Below are 17,664 nucleotides of genomic sequence, written 5' to 3' on the forward strand. Positions count from 1 at the left end.
TCCAAACCCTACTCCATGGCTCTTCAAGCTGCAACTCTCCTCCCCTCCTCTTTCTCTCTCCCCAAAGAGGTTTGTTTCTCTAAATTCTCTTCAATTCCAATTTCAATATCAATTTCATCATACTTTTCTTAAGAATCTACTTGTTTCCAGAGCAAGAAGTGCAACATTGCATCATTCAAGGATTCAAATCTCTTTGGAATCGATCTAACCTCATCTTCTCTGCAAGTCAAGGTATCATCATCACCATCTCTTCTAAGTTCTCATCATTTCAATTTCAAATTCAATTTCAATCGCAGAGTCAAAGGAAGAAGGTAGGAGCGGTTACAGTCCAATCTGTAGCAACTACTACACCAGGCTCCACTCAATCAACTCCTTCCGGTAAGAAAACTCTCAGAAAAGGAACTGTAATCATCACCGGTGCGTCGTCCGGACTCGGTCTCGCTACAGCGAAAGCCCTAGCTGATACAGGTAAATGGCACATTATAATGGCATGCAGAGATTTCCTAAAGGCGGAAAGAGCCGCTAAGTCTGCCGGAATCTCCAAGGAGAACTACACCGTCATGCATCTAGATCTCGCATCACTCGACAGCGTCCGGCAATTCGTCGAGAACTTCAAACGCTCCGGTCAGCCGCTCGACGTACTTGTCTGTAACGCAGCCGTATATTTTCCAACCGCGAAGGAACCTACCTACACCGCTGAAGGATTTGAACTCAGCGTTGGAACAAATCATCTTGGACATTTCCTACTGTCTAGATTAATGCTGGATCTGTTGAAAGAATCTGATTATCCATCAAAACGAGTCATCATCGTCGGTTCAATTACAGGTTTGTATATAAACATCTGATTTGTATAATTAGCTTCTTCTTTTCGAATATAGTTTTGACAGATTTGAATGAAGAACAGGAAATACAAACACATTGGCTGGAAACGTGCCGCCAAAAGCTAACCTGGGAGATTTGAGAGGACTAGCAGGTGGATTGAATGGTTTAAACACATCATCTATGATAGATGGAGGTGAATTTGATGGGGCGAAAGCTTACAAAGATAGTAAGGTCTGTAACATGCTGATAATGCAAGAATTCCATAGACGTTTTCATGAAGAAACAGGGATTACGTTTGCTTCGCTGTATCCTGGTTGTATTGCGACGACGGGATTGTTTAGAGAACATATTCCGTTGTTTAGATTGTTATTCCCTCCGTTTCAGAAGTTTATTACGAAGGGATTTGTATCTGAAGAAGAATCTGGGAAGAGACTTGCACAGGTTAAGATTGATTGATTGATTGATCATATGAAATTGAAGTTGATAATAATAAGAATGATTGATTGATTTCAGGTTGTGAGTGATCCGAGTTTGACAAAGTCTGGTGTGTATTGGAGTTGGAATAAGGATTCGGCATCATTTGAAAATCAATTGTCACCGGAAGCTAGTGATGCAGAAAAGGCACGTAAGGTTTGGGAAATTAGTGAGAAACTTGTTGGTTTAGCTTAATAATAGTATTGGAGCGTGATAGAGAGAGCTTGTAGATTAAGAATATGGTTGGTGGTTTTCTTTTAAAATTTGTCGAGGATGTTTGTCGAGGGTTTTTATCGAAAAAAACAAAAAACATTTGAACATGTTACATTGCCTCCTATAAATCATACCTCACGATGCAAAAAAAAAAAAAAGATGTTCTTAAACGAGTAAATGTCATGGGTTTGATTCTTAAAACATTCAATCAACCTCCTCCCACCTATGGCTTTAGAGTATATTACGGTGTAACATTAAAAAAAATATTACAAAGTGTCTTAATAGTAACCTTAATTGTTATACATAGAATAAACTCGCACTAACAAAGGAATAATATGAACATAAATATTAATAAAAGAGTAAAATATTAATATGTATATATACTTAAAAAGACATTTAAAGAAATGTTTGGAGATTCTAATACTTTAACTATGTTATTCAACCATAACCAATATGAATCTTTTTGTCGATTAAGTATGTCTATGGAGACAAACAAAAAACATGTGAACATATTGAACTGTCTTTTATAAATCAACTAGAATCAAACTCTATATCGTAATTCAAATTACAAAAGTGTTTTCTAATAGATTAAGTGAATATGATAACTATAAGATTTTTAAATAAAAAATCAACCAACATACCAATGATATATTGATATATTTATCAAATAAAAAGTATACAAAAAGATGTTTCAAGAACATGTTTAAAACAGCACAATTGAAAGCAAGAAAAATAAATCAACTCAACTCACACTAAAGTAACAAGAATAGAAGGACACATATTCAATTCTAAGAAAATTATGACTTTAGAAGTCTTGCTAATTTTCCACATTTAAAATAAATTTTAAAAATTATTGAAATAATAACAAAGATAGAAAGAATAAACTCTGCTAATTTTCCACATTTAAAATAAATTTTAGAAATTATTGAAATAATAACGAAGATAGAAAGAATAAACTCACATTAACATATGAATAATATGAAGTTTAAGTCTAAATTTCATGAAATTGAGATCATAAATATTAATATATATAGTTAAAAAGGGGGAAGATTTGCTGTCCCAATAAGTTGTCCTTTGCTGTCTCATTTATCAAAACGACTTAATTTTGATAAATTAGACAAATAAAAAATTATATATATGAAATAAATCCTAAGTTTTAAATCCTAAACTTTAAATTTTAAACTTTAAAAAATTATATATATATATATATATATATATATATGACATTTTATTTTAATATTTAATTTTTTTTTTCTTACTCTATGAGACAACAGGTGAACGCTATCTTGGGACAGTAAATTCGAATTATTTAAAAAAATATAAAATATGGTGAATTAGTTAGCAGTTAGTATTAGCTTTTTAAATTAAGAAAGAAGAAGATTGGGTATGGGACTATGGAGAGTAAATAAGGCCCAAATGTCCAATACTGGCCCAATAAGAAATATTTGCCCAAATACCTAAACTCAATAATCTCTTCTTCTTCTTCTTCCTTTGCTCAACTGAATCAATTTGAGGCGGAATTTCCTTCCAGTTAGTTCTTACAAACATCAATTCAACTTTTCAAACATCACATATTTGATGGGTAAGAAGCGAAAACAAACCGAAGCAGATATTACCGACCCTGTAAAGAAAGATGATACATCTACAGAGAGACCTAATGAAGATGGAGAAACAGATACCCAAATATTCAGAAACAAGGAAAAAGTCTTGGTTACTTGTTCCCGACGAATTATTTACAGGTTTGTTAGTAATCTGATCCTTTTTTTCTTCATTCATTCATATTGATGAGTTAATAATAGCCCTTATCATTATCAGGTATCGGCATTTGATGATGAATGTTGTATCGTTATTGCCTCACTGTAAGAAGGATAAAAAGGTTGAATCGAAAGAGAATAAAGGTGCTGCTTTGAATGAACTTGTTGAGCTTAATGGGTGTTCTTCTTGTCTCTTCTTTGAGGTATTATTATTGTTTGTTATAAAGGTCTCAATTTTAGGTTCAATTTCCCACTTAAACAACCTTGATTGAATTGGGTTCATGTTACATTCAATTTTGTGATATTGGTTTGAAAGAAGGTGTCTTTGTTTTTCAATTGATTAACAGTGTAGGAAACAAAGAGATCTTTATTTGTGGATGGCAAAAAGTCCAAATGGTCCGTCAGTGAAGTTCTTAGTGAATGCTGGTAAGTTTGATTATATTAAGGAAAAAATGTGGTGGATGATTAGTACAGTATTGTTTGTTATCTTCGATCGATTCTTTAACTATATCTTGTTGTTTGTTTATGAATGAAAGTTCACACGATAGAAGAATTGAAGCTAACCGGAAATCATTCGAGAAATTCTAGACCAATTTTAACATTCTCATCCAACTTTGATAGCTCTCCTCATTGGAAACTCTTGAAAGAAATTATTATGCAAGTAAGTATATATGGTTTAATCTGTCTCTGAAATGATTTTTTTTCTTATCTGTTCTTTGTGGTTTATATTTACAGATATTCGGAACACCAAAGGGTCATAGAAAGTCTAAACCTTTTTATGATCATGTCTTTGTCTTCTCCATTCTAGATGACCATATTTGGTTTCGGAATTTCCAGGTTGGTTCGATTATCTTGTCTAATTCACCAACTGTTGTGTTTTTGTCATTTTTAAATACATAAAATTACCTCTCTGAAGGCACTCAGTATTCATCACTTCATTTTCTTTCTTTTGCTGAATACTAAGTTTGGGATTTAAATACAGATATCTGCTCCACAGAGTGAATTGGATCAAGGGAGCTTGGATAAAATGACACTTGTAGAGGTTTGTTTGGTTTTTAATTACACTCTTATTATACACCATCAAATAAAATGTACTTGACCTTCTTCTTCTTCCTCATTAACAGACTGGTCCTAGGTTTTGCTTGAATCCCATCAAGATATTTGGTGGAAGCTTTGGAGGCCCCACTCTTTTTGAAAATCCTTTTTATGTTTCTCCCAACCAGGTAACATATATGGTTTGGCTTGTTCTTAATCATTTGAAAATACTTTTTTAGGTACATTTTTGTGCCCCTGGTTTATCTGCTTGTCTGGTTTTTAACAACCAAAATACACAACTCTTTTTATGGCTCAGATTCGACCGCCGGAGAAAAGGCGAAAAGTTGGAAAATTTACCAAGAAAGTTAAAGCCTGCATCAGGAGAAAACAACAGGAAAATGCAAATCCTGTGGAGCGCGACGATTTCGCTGATACTTGGAAGGATTGACTGAATTGAATCTTGATTACATTCAAATGAATTCTTGTTGTCTAATTTGGTTGTGTATTTTTTATTTTGTTGGAACTTAAGCAAGAACCCACAATCCGAATCTAGCCCTACTGGTTTTTTTGTGTCTGATATGTGTAAGGATATACAGAATCAAGATTACATTCAAATGAATACTTGAAAAACAAAGGATGGATCTTTCTTATTTATACACAACCCAGTTTGAAAAGGAAAGAAAAAACACACAAATTTGAAGAAACCCATAAACATAAAATGGAAATAAATCCAAATCCAGTTCTAGTGTTCATCCCATCCAGTCCAATTAGCTTCACTTCCAACCCTAGGAATACTGTTAACCCTAGTATACTTGTCAACCTTAAAAGTAGCACCACACATGATTCCTTCACTATCAACCCTAGGAAAAGCTCTCATCTTGTTCATGGGATGTTCAAAGCTCATTAATCCACCATCACTATGAAAAATACAACCTTTAGGAAACGGAGCAAACGATTTCTCACATCCCGCCTTAATCACATCAAGATCATCAGAAATCACCACCGACCCATCAGCCGCAATCCCCCAATAAAGCTTCACGCCCCCGTCAGATCCCAAAGCCGTGAATACCGTTCCTGCCCTGCTATCATACACAACGAACGCAAAACTTCCTTCCATCTGCTTCACAACCTGATCAGCCGGGTATGGACCTCGATCGCGAAGAGTACGATAAGCTTCGATTACAAACATGGCTTCGTTGGTTGTTTTACAGAGACCGTATTCTTTCCTTAAAGTACATAGGTTGTTGAGATTTCCTAGGAAGAGACAATAAACATCGTCCAATCCGCAGAATAGCCTGTTCATAATCAAGAAATTACTGAGTATGAAATCTGAATTTGAACTGAAAAACTACTTACCTCTGGTTAGAGGAGAAGGGGGAGATTGGACGGACATAAGCGAGGGCGGCGGCCTGAGCGAAGGTTAAGGAGAAAGTGTTATTAGGATTGGAAGAAAGGAAATCGGTTAAAGTTTCTTCTGGAAGCTTCTGTTTCTTTGAAGCTGGACTGTTGAGTTCCTCTGGTGGATGAGAGAACGTTTTGTGAAATATTGCTAACATTTTGATTGATTGATTGATTGATGATGTGATTATGAAAAAATGGTGGGTTTTATAAATAGAGAAGATGCAGCAGGGGAGTAGGAGAGATTATAGAAACGGTGGGTTCATGCATGGTTGTTTTCTATCCGTTTGCAGAGTGGGGACAAAGGAAGAAGATGATGATGATGATGACGACCATGATAAATGAAGACATGGGAGTGTGAGTTTGATAATAATTTACTCTGTTTTGGATAAGGATTCTTTTTACGTACTTCGATGTAATTTCTCTTTCACTTTAACAATAAAATAATTGAAAAACTGTGTCTCCTTTGTCTATCCATGGCGGCTTTCTTCTTTCCAGAAATTTCCTTTAATTGTTTGAATGTGATGTGAGTTATTTGAGTCTTTTTTTTTTTTTTTTTTTTTTTTTACAATCTTATCTTCTAAATTAAATATATTAGGTTAGAAACTAAATGACACTATTCATGATCCTAGAAGATTCAAAATTTTATTCGAATTTGATTTATTTAAACAAGAGTCCCGAAAAAGTTAAGTTATTATTAGGGTGGATAATTCATGTCGTGTTTGAGTTGACATATTCTCTGTTGGATGAAAACTATATTACTTTGTGTCAAAATCTATAACATTAACTTATATATTTTTTTTTATTAATTAACCCGACCTGACTCAACTCAAACTCAACTTTATTTAATTCGATGCAATTAATATTGCATCTCTTACTTTCATAATAAAATTTAAAAAAAAGTTAAATCATAATTTCGATTCATTTCAAATAACAAACACATAATGCTAAAATAAATTATAAACGTGTGTGTATACGGATTTACTATGAATAATTTCAGATTAATCATATTTTAACGTATTTATTAATCAAGTTAACCAAAAAAAAAAATACATCACTCAAATTTTATTTTTTCGTTCGAATTATGTTTTCATGTCATTCAGAAATTGTAAACTCTCATTATTATTAGTTTAAAAACTTAATATTTAATAAAAATAAATATTATTTAAAAAATAAATATAAAATATTTTGAATAATAAATTAATTAAGATAAATAAACGAAGTATGAGAAAATTAATTATTTAAATAAAAAAATTTATTCAAATAAGTTCAGCTAAGAAAAATGAACCAGACATATGGTTTGACCAGTTCCAAAGTTGGAGTTACATCTTGGGTAAATAATTTTATTTTATTTTTACTTATAATTAATTATCTTATTAGGGTTGATTTAGATAAAATAATATTTTATAATATAATTTAATTATATATTTATTAATAAATTTAATAACATTAATTGAGTTTTATATATTTCCAACCAAAGTTCTTAATGTAATGAGATAGAAACCAAATTCTTTTTCTTTATGAGTTGAACAATCATGATTTTCGTTTATTTGTACGAATAGGATATAAATAAAATATTATTTATGTTTTAATATTTTAGATAAAAAATAATATTATATAATTTTAAATTAATTTTAAATTTTAAAGTTTAGTTAATTCAAATTTAATGTTAATATATATTTTAAATATATAAAGTATTTTAAGTTGTATAATTCTTTTATGAGTTTAAAATATAATTTTTGTTTATTTAAAAAACACTTATAAATGAATAAATGTGTAAATAGTGCTATACACACCGATAAATTGATCAATTCGATCAAATTATCGATTAAAACTTTTAAATAATAAATTTTTGATGAAATGAAATTACCTCAAAATTATGAATAAAGATTATTCTAAATAATACCATGTATTTCTCATGTATTTCTCATGTATTTCTCTTTCACTTTAACAATATAAATAACAAAAACATGTCTCCTTATTCAATTCATGTCTTCATTCTTCAAATAAATAAAAAGAGTTTATTTTATCTAATTTTTACAATCTTATTATCCAAATAAAATGTTACTATTTATATATGAAAAAATAGGATATTAATATAAGACTAATGAAGATAAAAAAAATAAATATAAATAAAAAACATATAAATAATACAAAATTTATGTGAAAATCCCAGAACGTAAAAATTAAAAAAAAAAAAATACCTAGTTTGTTAAGTTTGTTAGTAACAAATTTTATTTTTTCTCTAAATCTAATTAAAAAAATTAATAAAAAATTTATTATTTTTTTTATGAGATTTAAACTTATAACCAAATACAATTTTTAAAATTCAATTATTCAGATTATTTTAAATTAATATTAATAAATATAAAAATGTGATAAAATTTGATTAAACTTTTTAAAAAATAAAATATAATGAAAAAATATATGTTTTTAATATTTGTTTCAAATATATTTCCAATAAACTGTTATAAAATCAAAATTTAATATATAAAAAATAATAATTCATATTTTAATTATTTATTAATATTATTTTAAAATTAATATTATATCTAAAATATTATGAATATAAAAATGTAATAAAACTTTTTTAAAACAAAATATTATTGTAAGAGAAGTAATTTTACTTTTAAAATTAATAGTTTATTATAAAAGAATAAGAAAATATAATTATTTTTATTTTTATTTAATATAAAAATGTAATAAAAAATTAAAGTGAAAAATTAAAAAAATAAAGAAATAATTTCATATTTTTATTATTTATTTAGGTTATTGTCAAAATAATATTTATCATAAATATTATAAAAATATATTTTAAAATTGTGAAATTAAAAGAATAATAAAATAAAAGAAATTATATTTTTATTTAGTATAAAAAATTTAATTAAACTTTTTTGTTTGATTTAAAAAAATTAATAAAATTTGATTTTTTAAAAAGAATTGTTTTTTAATATTTATATATATTTTTTCAAATATTTAAACAAAATTATTTTTTAAAATAAAATAAATAAAATAATTTAGTATAAAAGTTTTAATAAAATTAAATAATATGAAAAGTTGGATAAGAAATATAAGAAATTTTTTATTTAGATTTTAAGATACGCTTTATTATTTGAATAAATAATAAGGATTTTAAGATAATTAGTAGGGATTATTACATAGTTATTATTTGAATAAATAATAAGTAGTTATTATTTGAATAAATAATAAGGATTTTAAGATAATTAGTAGGGATTGGTTAAAAATTTAATATTTTTATTATTTATTTTGGTTAATTTTAAATTAATATTTATCATAAATATTATAAAAATTATAAAAATATAATAAAATTTGATTAAACTTTTTTTTAAAATGCAAAAAGTAATTTAATATTTTTATTATTTATTCAGATTATTTTAATATTTTATCATTAATATTATTAAAATTAGTAATAAATTTTGATTAAACTAAAAAGTAATTTCATATTTTTATTATTTAACGAGGTTATTTTAATATTAATATTTTTTTATAAATATTATTTTAAATTAAAAGAATAAAAAAATATAATTTATTTTTATAAAATTTTAAAAAATTAATAAAAAAAAGTAAAAAATTAATGAAAAAATATTTATTCTTTAAATATACATTAATATATAATATTTTATTAAATAAACTCTTAAAAAAATATGATTATATTGATTTTTGATAAAATATATATTTTTAAAAAACAAATAAATTCAATAATATTATTTAAGTATGTATAATATATATTTTTTAAACTATTGAGTTTTTAAATTTTATTTAAAAATTTTGATAAAATTTGATTAAACTTTTTTTAAATAAAAATAATGAAATATATATATATATATATTTTAATATGTTTTGAAATGTATAAAATGAAAAAATAATATATATATAAAATAATTCATATTTATTTAAAATATTATGAAAATAGAATTAAAATAATAATAAAAATGTAATTTTATATATTTTTTTTATTTAATGAGGTTATTTTAACATTTTTATTTAAAAAAAAATATTTTTATTGGATATAAAAAATTAAAAATTTTGATTAAACTTTTGTAAAATATAAAGATAATTTTTTAATATTTTTTCAAATATTAATATATTTTTAATTATTTAAACAAAATTATTTTAAAAATAAAAAATAAAATATAAATTAAAAGTAATTTAATTTTTCTTTAGTATAAAAGTTTAAATAAAACTTATCTATAAAATGAAAATTTGATAAAATATTTTTTTTTACGATTTCTAAATTTCTGGTATAGGCTAAAATTTTATTAGAGTAATTATTTTATTAAATAAAATATTATATATTAATTTAATAGAATAATTAAAATAAAATAAAAAATTAATTTATTAAAAAACTTAAATTAAAATATTAAAAAATTAAAAGTAATTTTATTTTTATTTAATATAAAAATGTAATAGAATTTGATTAAACTTTTTTAAAATGAAAAAAAAAATCATATTTTTATTATTTAATGAGGTTATTTTAACATTAATATTTTTTTATAAATATTATTTTGAAATTAAAAGAATAAAAAAATAAAAGTTATTTATTTTTATTTAATATAAAAAATTTAATAAAAAAAATAAGTGAAATATTAATGAAAAATATTATTTTTTTAAATACACATTAATATATAATATTTTTTTAAAATATACATTAATATAAAACATATACAATCTATAATTATTCAATAGACTTTTCTATATCTTCTAATATACAACCATAAAAATGAAATTATATGCTATACATACATATATTATAGATAATAAATATTTCAATTAACAATAATACAAACAAAAAAGAAGTTTAAAAATTCAAATAAAAATCTCAGTTATTGTATTGGGTATCAAGTCAACAACAATAATGAATTCCACCACCTGAATCGCGATATCCTCATAGTCGATTCAAAGATCCATCCATTTCCAAGTATTATCCATCAAGTCTTCCCCAACAATATCTTGCAAAGTTCTTGACATTGGTCGAGGAACAAAATGTGAGTTGAACCCTAAATGGGATCGACACAAGTCTAAGAATGAGTTGAAGAGGAGTTTGTGTTGCCAATAGAAATCAACCTTACATAGTTCCATTTCATAGAAGAAGGGTTCGTTGAAAGAATTTTGATCAAACTTCAAAAAGATGTCATTTCACGAGCTACAACATTTTATGTTTAAAAAACATATATTTTTTCTAAATATCTTATATGTTTTATTAAATGAGTTGTCACGGGGAGTGGGATGCCCTAGTCCGATGGTTTGTGGGCTAACTTAAGGCCGACCCTGAGAGGAGAAAAGATTCACGATGATTAAACACTACAACAAAATATATCTCTAGTGACCCATAATTGCCACCGCTTAATAAGGGTTGGTAAAAGTATTAACAAAACATGGTTTTGCCAACATTTATATTTTTTATTTTATTTTATTTTTTTCGCGGGTTATAAGTTCGGACGGGTAAACTCTCGCGGGTCATTTTTAAGATGAGGGGTGGATAGGGTTTCTCACTAATTTCATATCCACTTCTCTCTCTAAAGTCTAGATCCCTCTAATCTCTCTTCTCTCTTTTTCTACGCTCTTTCTTTCTTTGAATCTCTTCTAATCCCTTCTTCTACCGCGACCCTCCCAAAACCATCTACATTCGAATCCATGTATCTACTCGATTGCAGACGGATCAATTATCAAGCAACGATCAGAGTATTCGTTCTCAAGGAAAGCATTTGTTCTCCAGGTGTGTATTCGTTCTCAATAGCTCACAATCTATGCTGAGAAACCTTAAATTTATTTCTTCACTCACCGAGCTTCAAAAAGGTATAACTTCTGGATCTTTGTGTTTATTTTCCGTTTTCAAATGTCATCCCTTCTAGATCCACATCCGGAGGAGAAAAAATATTTAGTTAAATATTTTATTCACGATGATTCACGATGGTTTCTAAATATTTTATTTGACTAAATATATTAAGAAATTCCATCACAAATCCAATTATATTGTGGTTGAAAATTAAAACACTGGATTCATCCAAATAAGTATGCAGATTATTAAAGTTTTGTTTTTACATATCAAATTTAATTGCTGGTCATATAATTTTTTGGAATAAATAAGGCATTGAAGAAGGTTGAGTAGTTGAATAATGTAGAGGTGAGATTATTTTATTTATTTTTCTCTAGATCTTAGTTCATTTTCAATTTTTTAGTATGCTTATTTTGGGTGTACATATACAATTTATTAAAAATAATTGGTGATGGAACATTTGGTAATGTCTTGTGAGCTATTAGTAAAATTGGTGTGAAATTCTAGTGTTGAAACATAAATATATTTTAACATAGATATTTTTTATTATTATTCAGATGATGTATGTTTGTGTAGGTTGATATCAATAAAATGAAGAAAAAATATTACTCCTAAGAAGAAGGTCTTAATTTGAGGGAAGTTAAGGTATGTAATTCATCGATTTGTTCCTACTTCTAATTTATATTGATGTTTGAATCTAATGTTCTCTTAATATTTGTAGTCACTAAAAAAATGAAACATCCGAATATCGTAAAACTTACGGAAGTCATTAGAGTGAACGGTGTATTGGTAAGATTCTTGAAAAAAACCTTGGTCTCTTATATAAAAAAATATTAATGAACTGATAAGTGTTTGTTGAATAATTAGTTTGTTAACTTATTATTATTTACATTTTCCAAGTGTCATGTCTCAAAAATAATTTATGTTGACAATAGAGAATTTGTAGCATTTAAAAAAATAGAGGTGTCTTCAACTTACTCGTAAAAAAAGTGGTAGTTACATATATGCTTAACTTGCATTTTTTTGTCATTTTTTATACCAACTAGCTACATTGTTGATTAATGATTATGTTATCTCACTACACATTTCAAATCAATCACAAATTGGAAAAAAACTAAATATTTCCTTTTTATAGTTCTCAAAATATCTCTCTTTCTAGTTATAAAATAATGTTAATGCATTCTCTTGACCTGATCCATACATATGTTTACCTATATTGTTTTGTTTAAGAACAAGTTTTTAGTAAAGCAATTTGTTTATAGATTATTTACTATTGTCTCTTGCTTGTTGTTTCACTATTATATGCTTTGATCAGGTACCACCAAATGGATATGGTCATGAACTAGACAAGTTTTCGATTGGTACAAAAGTTAAAATTGTGTTAAATGAAGACGTTGAATGGTATGTTTTTGCAACTTAAAAGGGATTGTTACTCCAAGTAGCTCAATCTTTAAATTTTTATTTTAGTACTTATAATTTTAATTTTATATATTATTTGATACTACATTGTTTTTTTTTGTAGGTGATTTATTCAGGTACAATGAAACAATTGAGCAACATACTATTAATTGTTGCAATGCTGTATTTTGTTTTCCTGTTTCATTATGACTATTATTGTCTAACAAATAGATTTAAGTTAATTAATTAATGTTTTTTAATTAATTATTGAATTTCTTTATTATATTTGAATTATGGTGTTTTCATTTGATTTATAAAAGAAATTAAAATATTCAAATAACATCTAAAAAAAGAAATTAAAATCAATTAAAAAAAATATAGGCTTTTGGCGACGTTTGAATTAATATTAGCAACGCTTAAATAAGCGTTGTTAAATCTACTTTGTCTTTTGCCAACCCTTAAATTAATATTACCGACGCTTAAATAAGCGTGGTTAAAACATGCGCCCACCCGAATTGGAACTTGCTCTTGAGAAGAATTCCAGAAGGAAAGAGGATACTTGATCACATAAGTAACATACAACTACACGACAGACCAGATATTCATGAATGGAAAGCTGAGGACAATGGGAAGCTGGTATTGAAGAAAATATGGGAGGTAATCCGGGAAAAAGCGCAGAAAGTAGAATGGGCTCCTCTTGTATGGTCAACGAAGATTATCCCTCGACACCAGTTCATCCTATGGCTCGCCTTTTGGGAAAGACTCAACACACGTGATCGTATTAGTAAGTATATGAGCATCCCGGACGCGAGCTGTCTTCTATGCATAGGAAATGAAGAAACCATAGATCACCTATTCGGGAGCTGTTGTATTGCTTCGGAGCTTTGGGACAGATTCTATAAAAGCCTGGAGCTGATCAGTTTCCCGAGCGAATGGAATGAAATCAAAGAAGCGGCACTACTCAAAGCCAAGGGAAATAGATTTGCAACAAGCGTGTTCAAGTGCGGCTTTGGAGCAGTGGTGTATAACATTTGGCAAGAACGGAATGCAAGGGTATATGACAGAACCCGCAGGAGCATTGACGAGTTATGGAAAGATATTGTATCGGATTGCAGCGCCCTCGCGGGAACGTGGAGAGGAATTCCAAGCACGGAGCAGAACTGGAATATCTGCAGGAACTGGAATTTACCGTTTTTTAAACTCACTAGAATTGAAAGCATTGTAAACAGATAATTCATTTACGTTTTTAGCTTTTATTCAGAATGTTACGACTTCAAAATCATTCTAGGCCTGTCTAGAATGATCTCTTAAACTCGTGGTTTTTTTTTTTCCGTTTTTGGGAATTTTTAATGAAATGACGTTAAGTCGTTTTCCCAAAAAAAAAAAAAAAAACATGCGCCCACCCTGCTTTCAGCGACGCAAGAATAAGCGTCGGTGACAGATTTGGCGACGCTTTTAAGGGTTGGGAGAAACCTTTTTAAGCGTCGGCATAAGTCTTTTCTGTTGTAGTGAAAGTAGAAGATTACCACTTAGATAAAGAAGAATAAAATGACAAATATTTTGTGTGTGTTTTATGCTGTAAATAAAACTCTAACTAATACTATATATTTATAGTTACATAGTTGGGTCTAGTGGACAAAATATTAAATAATTATGATTTTATTTTATTATATCGCAAACCTAGGCCCAAACCCTGATCAAAACCCATTTATGTCATCATAATCTTACAATTTCCACCTTGACACGAATCTAGTATGTCAAAAGAAATTTGATCTTCAAAATATAGACAATAACTATAATAGTCTCCACTTCTTCCAAAAGGCTATGGCTTCAACAATAGAGACCAACTAAGTTTGAGCAATGCTCAAACTTAGCAATGAAGAGCGTCTTCATCATCATATCAGCATTACTAATTTTTCTCACATCAATATCACCACGAGCAATAACATCACATATAGAATGATATCACACATCAATGTGCTTTGTTAAAAAAATATCATTTTGACTATCATAAAACACTGTCGTCATTTGTTAATCCTTCTTGAATTCCCCGAATAGGCTTTTCAGCCAAATATCAATTTTACAAACTTCTGTAATGGTCATATATTCTACCTTAATAGTAGACAACGCGATTGAACTCTGTAGAGTAGTTTTCTAACTAATCGTAAAACCGCCAATACATAAAATAAAACAGGTGAGCGATCTTCTTTTGTCAATATCGTCAACATAATCAGAATTGACATAACTGAAAACTCCATCTCTAGTCCTCCCAAACTGTAGGTGAATGTCCGTTGAACTTCTTAAATAACGTAAGATTCACCAAACTACTCTCTAATACTCTTACTTGGATTTTTTAGATCTCTGCTAACTGCACTTACTGAACATGTCAAATTTAATCGAGTACAAACCATTGCATACATAAGTGAATCAACTGTAATGAAATAAGGAGCTCGTAACAAATACTCGATATCCTCATCAGACTGAGGTAAAATAGTTAAAGAGAGTTTAAAATGAGTTGTTAATGGAGAACTCACAGGACTGTCATAAAAATGTTGAACAGATAAAAGATTTTAATGTAGACGCAACTATCAAAATTACTTCTCTTGAAATCATGAGTGGTCATAAGAGAGTCGATACTTTTATACCACCATTTTAGCGATTACTTTAAGCCGTAAAGGAATTTCTTCAAATAACAAATATAGTCATCTTCTTTTAAGACTGTAAATACTTTAGGTTGATGCATATATATATATATATATATATATATATATATATATATATATATATATATATATATATATATATATATATATATATATATATATATATATATATATATAAAACTCCATGTAGAAACACGGTCTTTACATCTAGTTGTTCACGCTCCAAAATATGCATTATCACGATGCCAAATAATACTCGAATCAAAATATGTTTCACAACCGGAGAAAACACGTTAGTAAAATAAATTTTCGAAATTTGACTATAACCTTCCTCATTGAGTCTTTGAGGAGGTCTAATTTCATATATGGGCTTATCTGCAGGAATATGATATTGTGGTGCAAGCGGTAAAGTATCTAAAAACTTTGGTGTAGTTGACGGTAGTGTTGTAGGTTCAAATTCTGATCTGATTTCAAACTCTACCTGTTAATAAATGCTCTTGTAGAGCCGTACCTTCAGACATGCGATGAAAATAAATATTCTGTTTCAAATACAGCTTACTAGTAAGAATTTCGTTAAACATAGTTTTTATAAATTCAACCATAACCCATCAGTACTCGCCTCCTTCAAAACATCTTGTAGAATATTGTTGAATAAATGTAGATATATATGAGACATAGCCTTACGATCATTCCTCTTTTTCTCTTTTACTATCCACGAACTGTGCATCTTATCAAACCATAATAGAGTTTCATCCAAATTCATCTGAGTGAGCAAACCTCGTATCTTAATTTTCCATAAAGAAAATCTGGTGTTATGATCAAATAACGGAATATTTTACTTCATACTTGACATCTCTGAAAATAGATTTAGTCTCAAAATAAAAAAAAAGCTCACGGCTCTGATACTAATGGTTGAAAACAAAACATGAATATGATACTAATCAAAATAAAAAAGAGATAATTAATATAAATCAAGAAAGCACGTAAATAACACAAGATTTACGTGAAAACTAATGACGGGAAAAAACCACGGATAGAGCAGGAAAAATTCATCATGGTTAAAAAGTAGAAGATTACAATTTATAGAGAAAGAATAATGACAAATATTTTTGTATGTGTTTTATGTTATAAATAAAACTCTAACTAAGAGTCTAAGACCATATATTTATAGTCACATACTGTTATGATTTTATTTTATATTATTTTATTATATCACGATCATAGACTTAAGTTCCGATTTAAACTCATATGAATCAACCTAATCTAACCTATATTATGTTAAAAACTAAATTCTTTTAAGAACTAACACCATTTTAAGAGAATTAAAAATATTTAAGTTATTTAAATAATTTATTTATGATTATAAAAAGTAAGGTTATTAGAAGGTTGAAAATTCAGGTCAAATTTGATTGGGCGTGTTCTGGTTAGGGGTGAGCATAATATGGGTTTACCCAAACCCAACCCTAACCCAAACCCAAAATATTAATTTGGGTTGGTTAATATGGGTTGGGTTGAGTATGGGTTGAGTTTAATTTGGATTGGGTTAGGGTTACCCAAATTACCCAAATTATATAAATTTAGTTTAATTCTCTATTATTAATCCAATATAAACTAATCATCTTCCAACTTTAAGTCGAACACGTTTTTGACATGTTTAACATATTTTTCATACGTTTAACACGTTTTCCACACATTTAACACGTTTTTAATATTTTTAACACGTTTCACTTATAACATGTTTTTCACACGTTTAACACGTTTTTCACACGTTTTTCATACGTTTAACACGTTTTTCACACGTTTTCACATTTTGGACACGTTTTCACGTTTTTGACACATTTTCACGTTTTTGACACGTTTTCACGTTTTTGACACGTTTAACACGTTTTTGACATGTTTAACACATTTTCACACTAATAACACGTTTTTCACGTTTTTGTCACGTTGAACACGTTTTTGACATGTTTAATACATTTAACGCGTTTTTGACAAGTTTAACACGTTTTTTACGTTTTTGACACGTTTAACACGTTTTTAACATAATTAACACGTTAACACGTTTTTGATAAGTTTAACACGATTTTCACGTTTTTGGCACGTTTAACACGTT

At 27.9% G+C, this 17,664-nt stretch overlaps 3 protein-coding genes and 1 long non-coding RNA gene across 5 annotated transcripts; 3 read left to right on the top strand and 1 right to left on the bottom strand.

Moving 5' to 3' along the window:
- On the top strand, positions 1-1,547 carry LOC124945511 (protochlorophyllide reductase-like). 2 transcript variants are annotated; one of them, XM_047485959.1, is made up of 5 exons: positions 1-69; positions 151-256; positions 319-825; positions 905-1,263; positions 1,336-1,547. In XM_047485959.1, the coding sequence occupies exons 1-5, from the start codon at positions 16-18 to the stop codon at positions 1,489-1,491; spliced, it is 1,182 nt and encodes a 393-aa protein (XP_047341915.1). In that variant the 5' UTR covers positions 1-15; the 3' UTR covers positions 1,492-1,547. The 2 variants fall into 2 exon arrangements, with proteins under 2 accessions (XP_047341915.1, XP_047341914.1); XM_047485958.1 differs by having other exon boundaries at positions 151-231; positions 297-825.
- A 1,437-nt stretch (positions 1,548-2,984) lies between these two features.
- On the top strand, positions 2,985-4,870 carry LOC124910415 (ribosome biogenesis protein BRX1 homolog 1-like). Its single transcript, XM_047451053.1, has 8 exons — positions 2,985-3,248; positions 3,325-3,466; positions 3,611-3,689; positions 3,800-3,924; positions 3,999-4,100; positions 4,246-4,305; positions 4,388-4,486; positions 4,615-4,870. The coding sequence occupies exons 1-8, from the start codon at positions 3,088-3,090 to the stop codon at positions 4,744-4,746; spliced, it is 900 nt and encodes a 299-aa protein (XP_047307009.1). The 5' UTR covers positions 2,985-3,087; the 3' UTR covers positions 4,747-4,870.
- Positions 4,871-4,924: 54 nt separating this feature from the next.
- On the bottom strand, positions 4,925-5,901 carry LOC124910416 (stem-specific protein TSJT1-like). The gene is made up of 2 exons (XM_047451054.1): positions 5,655-5,901; positions 4,925-5,593 (listed from the first exon to the last, which is right to left on the bottom strand). The coding sequence occupies exons 1-2, from the start codon at positions 5,852-5,854 to the stop codon at positions 5,041-5,043; spliced, it is 753 nt and encodes a 250-aa protein (XP_047307010.1). The 5' UTR covers positions 5,855-5,901; the 3' UTR covers positions 4,925-5,040.
- A 6,166-nt stretch (positions 5,902-12,067) lies between these two features.
- LOC124945196 lies at positions 12,068-12,869 on the top strand. The gene is made up of 3 exons (XR_007099972.1): positions 12,068-12,138; positions 12,215-12,282; positions 12,809-12,869. It is a non-coding gene; the product is annotated as an uncharacterized LOC124945196 (long non-coding RNA).
- The last annotated feature ends 4,795 nt before the right edge of the window (positions 12,870-17,664 follow it).

Source organism: Impatiens glandulifera, chromosome 7, assembly GCF_907164915.1.
Source record: "Impatiens glandulifera chromosome 7, dImpGla2.1, whole genome shotgun sequence".
NCBI classification, from domain to species: domain Eukaryota; kingdom Viridiplantae; phylum Streptophyta; class Magnoliopsida; order Ericales; family Balsaminaceae; genus Impatiens; species Impatiens glandulifera.

Excerpts from the sequence above, each read along its gene's own strand:
- LOC124945511 (XM_047485959.1), top strand. The coding sequence starts at position 16 with ATGGCTCTTCAAGCTGCAACTCTCCTCCCCTCCTCTTTCTCTCTCCCC. Across the intron at positions 70-150 it reads CTTTCTCTCTCCCCAAAGAG|AGCAAGAAGTGCAACATTGC; the intron begins GTTTGTTTCTCT and ends ACTTGTTTCCAG. Across the intron at positions 826-904 it reads CATCGTCGGTTCAATTACAG|GAAATACAAACACATTGGCT; the intron begins GTTTGTATATAA and ends AATGAAGAACAG.
- LOC124910415 (XM_047451053.1), top strand. The coding sequence starts at position 3,088 with ATGGGTAAGAAGCGAAAACAAACCGAAGCAGATATTACCGACCCTGTA. Across the intron at positions 3,690-3,799 it reads GAAGTTCTTAGTGAATGCTG|TTCACACGATAGAAGAATTG; the intron begins GTAAGTTTGATT and ends TATGAATGAAAG. Across the intron at positions 4,487-4,614 it reads TTTATGTTTCTCCCAACCAG|ATTCGACCGCCGGAGAAAAG; the intron begins GTAACATATATG and ends TTTATGGCTCAG.
- LOC124910416 (XM_047451054.1), bottom strand. The coding sequence starts at position 5,854 with ATGTTAGCAATATTTCACAAAACGTTCTCTCATCCACCAGAGGAACTC. Across the intron at positions 5,594-5,654 it reads CCCTTCTCCTCTAACCAGAG|GCTATTCTGCGGATTGGACG; the intron begins GTAAGTAGTTTT and ends GATTATGAACAG.